The sequence below is a fragment of the Phasianus colchicus genome, chromosome Z (genome assembly GCF_987193195.1).
Source record: "Phasianus colchicus chromosome Z, bPhaCol1.hap1.1, whole genome shotgun sequence".
NCBI lineage: Eukaryota > Metazoa > Chordata > Aves > Galliformes > Phasianidae > Phasianus > Phasianus colchicus.
Window position 1 is genome coordinate 56054603 of NC_143476.1, and position 12857 is coordinate 56067459.

General features: G+C 34.4%; 1 protein-coding gene across 1 annotated transcript in view; it reads right to left on the reverse strand.

Annotated features, from left to right (window-relative positions):
• TMC1 (transmembrane channel like 1) overlaps nucleotides 1-12857 on the reverse strand; it is a 52204-nt gene that overhangs the window by 14924 nt on the left and 24423 nt on the right. Inside the window, exons 7-10 of the mRNA XM_031608765.2 lie at nucleotides 7969-8075; nucleotides 7241-7339; nucleotides 3981-4123; nucleotides 1288-1432 (exon numbers count right to left, since the gene is read on the reverse strand). Coding sequence (XP_031464625.2) covers nucleotides 1288-1432; nucleotides 3981-4123; nucleotides 7241-7339; nucleotides 7969-8075 — 494 coding nt within the window. The remainder of the gene's footprint in view (nucleotides 1-1287; nucleotides 1433-3980; nucleotides 4124-7240; nucleotides 7340-7968; nucleotides 8076-12857) is intronic.

Here is a 12857-nt window from a genome sequence, read left to right on the forward strand (position 1 = left end):
TTCATGAAAAGGAAGTTTGGTTACAGCTTATTTTGGTATAGATATCAGTCATATAGAAGGGAAGCTGGATGCCTGAATTGTAAGAATTTTTTTTTTTTTTTAATCTTGGTTCCACTTTTCCTACTGCACATGTTCATTATGTAAAGGAAAGGAGATTGCAGAAGTTCTTAAGCAAAACCTCAAGAACATCAGCCAAGTTAAGACTTCACATTTTCCTTGTTGGCAAAAATTACAGTAAATGTTCATGAGTGTTTTTCTCAAAAATAAGTCTCCATCTCAACTGATTTATGTTCTTCTCCAAATGTCATAGCTGACTTTCACAAGCAGGCACGGAAGTCACACAGACATTCGATGCTTAGTATTTCGTGTCTGTTTTCCAAAGACCTCTTCTTTCCACTTACCTTACATGCAGATAAATTTTATGCCTACAGTTGGGAAGGTGGGCAGTATGGAGAAACAAACTGGTTATACCACTGCTGCAGAAAGGAACAGTGTTGTGTATGATAGGACATTATATTCTACGCTTGGTCCTTCAGTTCCTATTGCTGTTTAACATCATGACTGCAAATCTAGTGTCCTATCATTGTAACATGTTGCCAGTGTGTTCTCCAAATGTTATTTGAAAGCTAAATTATCATTTACATGACATACTGGCATTTCCCTATATAGAAACACTTTATTTAGCATTCAATAGGCAAAATACTTCCCCTGTATTGTTTTTGCAGCATTGCATCTCACATAGCACCCTAGATTACCCACACAATGACTGCTGAAATCATCATGCACTTCAAACTGAACAGAAGCCTGGCAAAATCTTATATTCTACTGCAAACCGGGCTACATTTCATAATTGATTTGAATATAAAAATTTTCTTATGAAAAGTAAGTATACACTCAAAATTTTGATGAAAATTCTTATATGATGAATAGCCTGTTTTTGTTTGTTTGTTTTTTGATATTGCAGTCTTGTGGTATCTCTTGAGTAGCAAGAGAAGAATGAATAAGCCTTTTTTAAAAAGTTTTTCAGGCATAAGCATGATAGAAACCAGGAAAAGGCAAGGATTATTTTTTCAATATGATCATTTTTCTACAGTTAGTTTTGCAGTCACAGATGACAGAAAAACAGGATGGAAATGCATAAAGACTCAGAACCAGAGGCGTATAGAACTGCCCACTTTGGTTAAGCATCTAGGTTCCAGGTAGTTTATACTTGGCCTTAGTTCCATCTGATTCACAATAATGTGAAAGATAAATCAAATTACATCTCTCTAGTGATCTTTGTTTTACCTTAAAGCTGGTAGTGATAGAAGCAAACTTATTATCTGCTGTCTCAGGATTGCCAATCAGGTAGTCCCAGCTTGTGAACATTTTCCAGCTGAAATTAAAGCTAGTATCATCCCCACCACCGTCTTCATTTGCATTCCTTGCCATTCTACAAAAATCAGAAACATGCAGAAAGGCTCTATTAGAGCTAGTTTTGCTCTGTATGCTTTTTAAATTCCACCTAACGCTCTAATTTTATTCTGAAAAACATATATATTATTATTACAATCAGTCATGAAAAAAATCTGCTTTAAACAAGGGAAAACAATAGAGATTTTGATATTTTTAGAGAATTTATCAGATAAAATGTACTCATTTTCATGAGAAAAAAAAATCAATGTATCTCTTGAACATCTCAAAGGAATTCTGCTGAATAAGAAACTCAAACACAATGTTAGGTAGATCGCTCAAAGAGGAAGTTGCAGTAGATTTGATTAGAGACTTCATTAAGAGGAAGAAAAGAATTCTAAAATAACCAGTCAAAACAAAATAAAAAAATCATTAATAAAGCTCTTAGGCTTGTCTCTCATCACACATGTATTTTTAAATGAGATTTGTAACAGTATCCACAAACATCAAATTCCTTCTTTATTGATTTGATTTCATCTTGACTACTAAATTTACTCATTTAATCTTGGACATTGCATTGATTTTTTGGTCAGGGAAATGCAATCCTTTTTTTAAAGCTGACTAATGTAGTAGATTCATTTTGTTAATATCAATACATAGCATATAACACATTTCTAACTGTTCAGTGAAATGCATACTCTCAAATAGAGAAATAGAATTATAAGTCAGGGACACAGCAAATGCTTTGGAACTGGCATAATCTAATACCAGTTTGTTGTTGTTGCTACTGTTTATTTACAGAAGGGCGTATTATGAAACACTCTTGATAGGATCTGCCCTGCTGCTGATTTTAGACTAAGGCAATTTTAGACTAAGCTAATTACTTTTAAAGACTTCCTAACAAACTAGAGAACAATCCTGTGCTCAGAATGTCATTTTATTTGAGACCAGAAATGTTTCCATATTGTTTCCGTAGGATGAGTTGTAGAGTGAAGAGTAATTCTAGGTGTTTCCCCTAAATATAGTAACACCACTTATACTCCTCACCAACTCTTCCATCCAGATGTCAATTAACAGGACAGCACACGCGTTGCACTACTTTCTGGAAAAACAGCAATAATCAGTAGATTGCAAGAACTGCTCTAAAGATCACCTAATAATAGACCAGCAGTAACATCACATGGCCAGAGGGAAGGAAGATACTACATACAGCATGATTTCCTTCTGTTTTGCACTCAGGAATTCTCTGCTAGAATAATTTTTAGTTTTAGTTTTTATTTGTCTGCGTGACTATCAAATATTACTCTCTGAAACTTAAACTTTTCTAATCTTCACAAATACATAATCAAATAAATATTTTGAAAGATGCTTTCAACCTAAATTAATTACTTTTATTATTGAACAAGTTTTTTGTTCGCCAAAATACAAATGTGTAATTGAAGCTTTTTTTTTTTTTTCCTTCTGGAATGCTTTTGCTTCTTCCCTATGCAAGAAACCATGTAATAGTTGAAAAACTGAACATGATTTAATCTAGTGCTTTTGAAAGTGGAAAATGTTGGCTACATCACAGAACACTGGAATATTTTAACTGTGGTTTTCTTTAAATTGACAAATGTCCTTGAATCCTGACCTACAATGCTCCAATTATTCCAACCTAAGAAACTTCTAAATCTGCATTTCTAGCTAATGACATTTGTTGGGGTAGGTGATCACTGTACTTGAATCAAGGTTATTTACACTATATTTACTAGCAGCGTATCTCCTCTGAAACTATTAGAATCATCACTGTTTATATAAATAATACTGAATAATAGTGAATGAATATTCATCTAATGCTGCTCGTAAGACAAAATTCATGTCCAGAATTTGAGAGCCAAAAGCCTAATTCCTCACTAATTGTACTGCCTAGGCCCAGTTTCACTCACACACATGTTTCCCATTCATTTAACTTTATGTTTACTGCATTTTATTAAGCATAGTTTTCCTGAAGAAAACACTGCTGGAGATAATTTTTTTTTCAGGACATTAAATCTTTACTATGATCAATATTATTCTGTGATACTACTGTGTAAATTTGACTTAACTGCTATAGACTTGTGGACAGTCATTTATTGCTGGCTATATAGAGAGAATTATTTTCCACATGTTTCTTTCTTTTTTGCCTTCTTTCTTCTTAAAATAATTTAATTCACATAAGATATCACCGAAAAAAAGAACAGTTGAGTTTCCTGAATGTTAACTGCCATTATGCTAGATGCAGAGCATTATGAAAATATGGTCTGACGGTTCTGTTCCTTACTTTATGCATTCATTTTACACTTTGAAGTTGCAGGAGGAAAGTACTGGTATTTCAGTAAGGATTTTTCCTAGTGACACAACACTGAAAGACAGCTGCTGCAAAAATAAATAAGAATGGGCCCAAGGAATTATATACGACTTTAACAGAATTCAGCTTTTTCTTGCATTTTTGCTCCAATGATTTTGCATTTGTCCTGCTCTTAAGACTGCTACATTCCAAAGTGTATTTTCTGAAAGAAAGTCTGAGTGATTAACATTCATATTACTTGTTTTTATAAATGTGAACTTACGTTCGAATGACAATCATAAAGCTGTAGCCAATAGTTCCAACACCAACAAGGAAATAGGAAAGAGGCATCCTGAACTTGAGCCATCCAATTGTCCTCTGGTTATTGTAATAACCATAAAAAAGCACAGAATACTGTGCAAAGCCCTGAAAATTCAACAAAAAGATGTAGCATCACACATCTGTTAGATATGCACATAATCAGAATCCTACCAGTATCAACATGATGAAGCGTTATTTTCAAGTGTGTTCAAAATGGCCATAAGCATCACGGTAATAAAGCTCACAGGAAGTAAGAAAACCATTTTTGTAATATTAAAAAGCATATTTAATGTAAATTTTCAAATATTTTACCTTTAGAACTTTTCACGGCAACTCTATCTACAATAAAAAAAAATTCATCTTCATATTTTGTTTTATAAATTACTTGCAACAGAAATGAAATATTTTTTGCTTCATTTCCACATTCTTGCATAACTTATTTGACATAAAATGCTCATGTAACTTCTTTGTCTACTAACACTCTTTTCTGTTCACTGGGTGATCATTTAATATGTTAATTATATGTTATATAACTACATTTTTTTGGATGATTATTCACTATGTGAATTCACTACCCACTATTTTTAAAAACACTTAGACTCCAAGGCTATACAGTGTGAGGTAAGCATAAGTTTCTTTTCAGCAGTTAGGAGATTTTTTTTTTCCTAAAAGCAATGAGAATCCCCTTCTCTTCTACAGATCAGTTTGCTGATTTTTCAGAGTAATTTGTAGCACATGGTTAACTATAAACAATTGCTGGTGTCTAAAATGATCCAAATAAATGAGGCTTTCTGATAATCCTCAGGTTACAGCAGGAATCTCTTCCTAGAAGACTGTATGCAGAAACTTTCTGACAGCAGCTCACCATGGCTACAGCTCCAGCTGAATGCAATGAATTCAAGTCAAATACAGTGTTCTGTCAAAATGCAATTGGTGGACAGATCGTTTTGACACTGATTCAGTAATCTGAGGTTTCTGTTAGTTGAAGGAGCCATTTACTTCCCTTCTGGTATTCAGTATCTCATACTATTTAAAAGACATCTCTCCCTTACACAGTGTAACATGCACTTTGTCTATAGTAGCTCTTGCTACAAATGAAATGAATCATGGTATAAACTAAAAGAAAATAGATTTAGCAATTATTAGCTGAAAATGAAGTATATGCCATAAATAATTATTAAATAAATAAATTATATAAAATAAATAAAAAAATACTCATAACTTACTTAGTAACACTCCATAACTGCTACCAAATCAAAGACTGCTTAATTGAAGATATCACTGTCTTCAGGCAGCATTTTTCAATCTGACATTCCTCGAGAAAATTCTTTTTTACCCTCAGTATTTGAGAGGATTCGTTCCTTTCACTGCCTTATTCAATTTTAATTTCCATTGCATTTGCTCCTTCTGTTAACTGCTGCTTTTATTTACTAAACTTTCTACGTAGCTGTCAAATCCTATTTCTCTCTGCTCTTATAACTTCCTCCTCCTTCTACCATCTGTCTACATTCATCATGTCTCAGCTCTATTTATTTTTAAAACTTTATTCCTATTTGCTGCATAAGCCTCTTTTAGTCTGTATTCTCTGTATAAAGGTTTCAACTCACTACACAATTCATATTTCTCCAATAGCTCCCTGACATTTTAATATCTGTTTAAAATGTCATCATTATCTAAATTCCCAGCTACATGTCTAGACATATTCTTCCTGTCATTCAAGTATGTAACTCCTGATGAACTAAACATAATGTCACCTTATGCAGTAGTCATTGGAAAATATTATACAGATGTTTTCTTAGAAAAGTAATGTTCATTCACTTCTATCTGTATCTATACAAAGAGGGACCATAAAATGTGGAATTAGTAAAGCAGAAGTCATGTGATCACTTAATATATATTTAAATCAAAAGAGAGTCAATCAATGTATTTTCTACATATTATTACATTAGTTTAACATACAGTGTTTTGCAATTAACAAGCCTGAAAGACTTTGCTCATAAATGAGAAAATGTGTTTATCAAGTTAAGTATTTTCCTGTGTTTAGTGGTCTTATTACCAGATTCTTCTTGCACTATTGGCTGAATATTTAAAATAAAGCCAAAAAAGAGCCAAAATGTGAAGGCATTGTAGGCACTACATAAGACTACTGAGCTACAAAGAACCCTGAGATCTAGACGTTAGAAGATTAAGGATCTCTATACACCTGAACCAGAGTAAAAAATGGTAAGATTAAGGAGAGGCATTATCATTCTACATTTCTATGTCTTTTTTAGGGAAGATCAGAGATGGTTTAATGCTGGATAAATCCAAAATTTTCCTGTGCCCTGATGAAAATGCTCATTCAGAGCTTAGCTTCCAGCACTGTTCCATGCCACCAGCACAGGTGGGACAGGATCTCAAAGACACCAAAATCACACAGAGAGGCTGTTTCTAAACATAAGTCAGTATGCTAATAATTGGATGCACTGAGCTGTAAGTTGGAGGAATTTGCACTTGAGTTTATTTCCCTAAGAAATTAGTTTGGTTGCAACAATCATATTTGCGTTTTCTATTGCTGCTAAAGCTAAAGTGCTAGAAGATACATCTTTATAGTATTGGTGCTCCTTAGAGAAAAGGAGTGCAGCAGATTGAGGTCGATTACTCACTCTTATCTCAATAGATGCTGCTTCCATCAATATGAAGGAAAATCTTAACTAGACTCACACCATTTCACAGGTGAAAAGTACCTTTCATTGACCACTGTCTATAAAGAACTCTAACAACCCTCTAACTAATGTGCTGCAATACAAAATTTATGATCAGCCGACTTTATACCAAGTTGGATCATCTTTATACAAAGAGGAGAACTGCAGAGACACATCATATGCAAAATTAGACTAGCTGTTTTCGGGATGAAAAAGGAGAATGACACCTTTCAGAATAAACTGCTAAATACAGATGATCAATTTCATCCTTAATAGACCCTCAGTATATAGAGATGTAGATCCAATACAGAAAATTTTTCCAGTGAGTCTTTGTATTGTTTAAAATACTGAAATGTCTGAGATTTGTCATAAATTTTACCTCTGTGAAAAATTTATGCTCAGAATTTGGGTAAAAAATGAAATAAATTACTTGTACTTCAATTTTCTCCTGAAATATTCCACATTAAATCTTTGAATATTAAATAATGAATCCAAAAAAGTCATGTGAATATGCATCATTGTAAGATTATGCACTTACACTAAAATCCCAAAGAGTAGCAAAGTTCATAGCCGTTGCTTCTTCAGCTCTTGGAACAGTTTTTCTAGGTAAAGAGCCATATGGCTTTCCCATCAAAGCCTAGAAACAAGAAATGATAGCAATTTACATTTTAAAGCAAAATACCAACAAAGGGAAGGGATAGTGATCTGTCAGTTCTTAGCAAGACTCTCCTTGTGCTCCTTAGCGCCTTAATGAGAATGACCTACTTCCCCACCTTCTCACATTAATATTTGAAACTATTCCTAAAGTATGCATCAACGATATTTTCTACATTTAAAGTGACATTTCACAAGCATGAATGTGTTACCAAGATATGTCACAGTCAAATGCAATAAAGTTCAAATTCAAAGCAGAGCTTGTTTTAAAGACAAGACCAAAAGATTAGTTTTTCTTGTAAAATGGGATTTCATTGGTTACTTAATTGAAATACGTGGGAAGATGCAAGGGATACCATTTTTGGATTCTGAGTCCCAGTGTTCTGGCAAGATGCCATGAGTATACATACTCGTGGGGTACTTTCCAGATAACTCTCTAAAGACAGCCTTCTACGAAGAAAGTATGCCTTTATAACTTTGGTACATCTTAATAGTTTTTAATGGCACATAAAGAGATTACAAAATTATTTGAAGGTCAGGTCCTATGAAATGTCACAGCAAAGACAGAAATTCACACACCAATCTTCAATGAAAATTTTTAAAAAATCACACCTCAGGAATCATTACAAGTCCAAACGTCAGCCCAAAGAGAATCATGTTTATTCCATACATCCAGCGTAAGAATATGAAATAAGATGCTACCGATGAGCCAAAGTGACCTATGAAAATGTAAGATGTGAAAAAAGGGAATATCAGTTAGTCTCTATATGATCCTTTTCCTTAAGATGAAGGACTTATCTTTCCAGAGAAAGAAATCCCTCTCTTCACAATCACAGCTTATTCATGTCATTGCTTTTTGGCAGTACACACATTTATGAAAAAAATATTTTTGTGGAGGAAGCACAGGATGAGAAAAATTGCATTTAAAACCTCCAGTGAAAACCTTAAGAGCTCACTAAGAATTGCAGTCACTTCCATTGAACCAGACTGATGTGCTAGTTTCACAAAAACAAGGTCAAATATCCCACTACTTTTATGGTTTTGTTCCTCTCTCTGTGTTTTAATAAAAGTATATTTTAAAAGTTAGGTTTTGTACATACATTATGTGGCCCAGGCAAGCCATAAGGTTGGACTCACATGGTCTAGAGCTCTGCCTGTTTCATGAGTTCTTTTGGGCCAGTCTTAATATCCTCATTCTTTTGGGAATGATTTCAGGAAGCAGAAAGCAACATGGAACATGGTGAGAACAAGGTCCTTATTCACTACAGTGGACAGCATAAAACTAAGCAGAGTTTAAAATGAAGTTTTATTTTCTAGGGCTTATAAACTGCAATTATCTTTTTCTTCCTCTTCCTTACTCTGTTTCCTTATTACTTCATTTCTTAATACTAAATGATGGTGGTGATTATCACAGAAAGGACAACTCTTTCAAGATTTTTTGTGTGTGAACAGTGGTGGTCCACCTATTGCTTGTCCACAGGACGAGAAGAAAAGTCTCTATAATTTTTAAATGTGTGGTTAATGCCAGTCTGCATTCAAAATATGAGTGCTGATCTGAAAGTAATGCCTCCTATTTTACTATGCTGGCCCACAATGTCAAAGACAAACAATTGTGGTATGGAAGTAGAGGTTGAACCAGGGGAGGTTCAGGTTGCATATTAGGAAAAATTTCTTCTCCAGAACAGTGATCAAGTGCTGGAATGGGCTGCTTAGGGAAGTGGTTAAGTCACCGTCCCTGGAGGTGTTCAAGAAATGTTCTTTCTACTAAAGGACGTGGTTTAATGAGAAAATATTGGTGGTAGGTTGACAGTTGGATGATCTTGGAAATCTTTTCCAACTTTGCTAATTCTGTGATTCTATGATTCCATGATTTCCATCAATACCCTGTTACTTTTTGTTGCCATGAGACAGACGGCAACAGAAGGGCACTCTGACAAAACAGTGTCTGACATGGAAGTGAGCATGAAGCAAAGGTTTGTCATTGAATGATGCCCACTGACATTCGCTGATGCTTGATGGACATTTATGGAGACCAAATAGTGGATGTGAGCATGGTGAGGCAGTGGGTGGTACGTTTCAGCAGTAGTGACAATGATGTGTAAGGCAAGCCACAGTCTAGATGACCATGCACAGATGTCACACCACAAAATGAAAAGTGTCTCAGTAAGTTAATCCACGCAAATCAGCAGATTAAGACCAGGGAACTGTATGGAATTGAATATCACCTTCAATGTGTTGAAAACGACTGTGGCAATGTTGGTACATCAGGTGGGTCCTACAGATCAGGGTCTTGTTCTCAAACAAGAACAGAAAGAACATTTTATGGAAGTCAATCAGGGCCTATATATGAGTGCAGCATGCAGACTCCTGTTCATCACAGGAGAACAAGTGTAGTTAATGGTGGTGGCTACGTTGAAAAACAGTGTTCTGTTATTGTGCTCCTTGTATCTCTTATAGGAGGCTTTACTTTCAGAGCAATCATTATATTCCTGCATTAATTCTAATCTATAAAGCAAAGACTGATTTGAGACAAGTCATACTTTCTTATTCAGCTGCAAGTTTTTAGAAGGACTGAAGAATATGAATTAGTGTTTCCCAGTGGTAAGAATATTCTACTTTCTGCCAACTGTTAACAGTTACTGCCTCACCTGCTTGGAATTCTTTTATAAACAACTCATTTTGAGACCAGAAAATGAAAATTGTCTTCATGTAATAGCACAGAAATGACTTATGCTTAAAAATAACTAGTTAGAAGCTAACAGCTAAGGAGGTTTGCTGAGTATTAACTGCTCCCTCACATGAATGTATTCAGACAGATAAGGAAGTTTCCTAAAAAGAGCATTCTGCATGTAGATGACAGGCTTTTATTTCATTCATGAGCTTTCTACTTACATTTTCTATTAGTTAGGATCAACACTCAGAAACAGAGTTTGAAGTTTCATAAATTTTAACTCTTTTAGGTGCTGCTGACATCACCTACTGCATTTTGTTGGTATTTATACCTCTGTGCTTAATGGCCACTTTTGAGTTCAAAGAAAATAGCTCCTAGCATAATATTAGCACTTACCCTGGAGGATTACTTTAAAATTTTACCTCTGGTTTCTTTGGAATAAGAAGCTGTTTGTCTATTTATAATTCCTTGTTCCTTCTGTTGGATAGAGCAGATGCTACTTAGAAACATTCATTTTCATGTATGTTTATCTAGTGAATAAAATATACCAGATACTCTTCTGATGGTAAAAAATTATCACAAAATAAATTTTAGTGTGAACTTGCACTACTGTGTAGTAATATGGAAAGCAGTTGTACAGACACAGTTCTGAAGCAGTGAACTGTGCCGATGCATTTTGTATGCATTTTATATAGTGCATCAGGTTTCTAAGACTGGTCCAAACAGTCTATTTTGCCTGTCACAATCTGACATTTTGCTGCATATTTTACTGTACTGCCTCCTTCAGAAATGAGCAGTTGAGTAGACGGTGGTTGACTTCTTCAATGCAACTACATTTTGCCACAAAACTACAACCCATTGGAGCTGATGTGGCTGAGAACTCACAGGCACAGCGGTGCCTAATGATGATATCTGTATGCTAAGCATTGATTCTGGAGTACAATCCTAGTGTTTGACCGCTTTCTTTCACCTCTCCTCATTCTTTTGTGCATTCAGAGGGATCCAGTGTTTAAGTGCAAGGTAACTTCTGCCAACAGGATTCTCTGAATTCTTCAATGTGTTTCCTTTAGCAAGACCTGTTATGTACTTAAGTCAGTAATATTACTGTTGTTTCACAAGTAATTAAAGTTAGCCTGGAAAGAGAAAGCCACTGGCACTGTGACATAGGAGTCAAAGGGCAACAAGGTCTTTGTTCAGTTTGAAGCCATCTAGAAGCACATTTCCCCCTGCAAAGTTGCTTCTGCTGTGTCTTTAACACAATTGCACTGCTGCAGACAGCAACAATTAAGAAAATTTAATTTCGTGGAGTTCACACATACCAGCTTGAAGCTGTGTGGAATATATTCTGTATTTGATTTCTAATTAAATCTGGAGGTTTTGACCAGAGTTTGATAACAAAATAAGGGTTTTTAAAAGTGATCTCATACTATCTGCTAATCCGAAATTTAGACTAAGCTAATTCTTGATTCAGCATGATGGGAACTAGTAGTAGAATTATCAGAATCAAGCAAACGGTGATTTAAAACTATTTTAACTATTTTCTTATTAAATATATCAGACTTGTACCCTTGAGCCTTTTTCCAGGCTACATAGTTCTGGATCCAAATGTAGTATAATTGTACTTCTTCAATTACTAATATTCAGACAGAGGATTGTTTCTGAAAGTAAAAGCAAGTTGCTTTGACAATGAGATAAATGAATTAAAAAAAAAAAAAATAGTAACAGAAAAAAAGTAAACTTTACAATCTTATCTCCTGAAATTATGAAAAAGTGTTATCCTACCATGATTTTGAGAGCTTCCAGATGACAGCAAAAATTCTACTCATTGCAAATGAAAACAGTATATTGATACAAGAGCAAGAATGGAGAGATCACCCCTTTCTACTTTTGTATTCATCGTTTATAAGGAAAGAGAAATGCAAAAAGCATTATTAGCAGAAGAGCTTGTATCAGGACTCCTTTATGGAAAGTAGTAGAAACACTGTTCACACAAAACCTCAAAATGTCTATTACATGCCCAGATCAGTAAATTACTATGTGTACCTTGCTGCTGAGTTTGATTTTTACTATAGCAGCTTCTTCTAAACTTCACTCAAATTGAATATGTAATCTATTCACTAGTCTGTACACTAGATGTTAAGGACATTATGAAAGTTCTCAAGAATTATTTTGCTGTCCAAAACTCCACAAAATTCACAATTTCTCATTCCCTATTCTTCTGCTGTTCTGGCAATTACTTTTAGATGCAACTCAGAGTTCCTTCAAAAGTCAGGCACTATTGCAAATTCTCAGCTCTATTTCATCTGCAGCAGGTCCTCACTCAGGTACTCATGAAGTCAGATTTCCTTCACAGAAAGGAATACAGTTTAAATTCATCACTGGAACTCTCAAACATAACAGAAGTACTAATCATACTGATTTATTTATATTTATGGCTAATACATAGTGATGTCCAAGACCACTAGTTTTCGATCTTTATAGATAACTTTGCAACACTTCTTAAATAAATCTAAAGATTATAAAAAAACATCATAGAAATAATTATGATATACAGACAAAATAAAGTGGAGGCAGACAACAACTAAATCCCAATATCTCTTCTCCAAGTTTAACTTTGATACTGGGTCTTATTAGCTGTAAGGTGCCTAACATTCTCTCAAGGATATTTTGAACAGGTTAAAAATCAAATTTAATAATTATTAATGAAAGAAGAAATATTCATGTACCTGTATGTATACCTGTATGTATGAACAAGAAGGTATTTCTAAAGTACTGTAAAGTAATTTAGAATTTTGGCATGCATTAGAGATACGATACTAGATAGTACTTT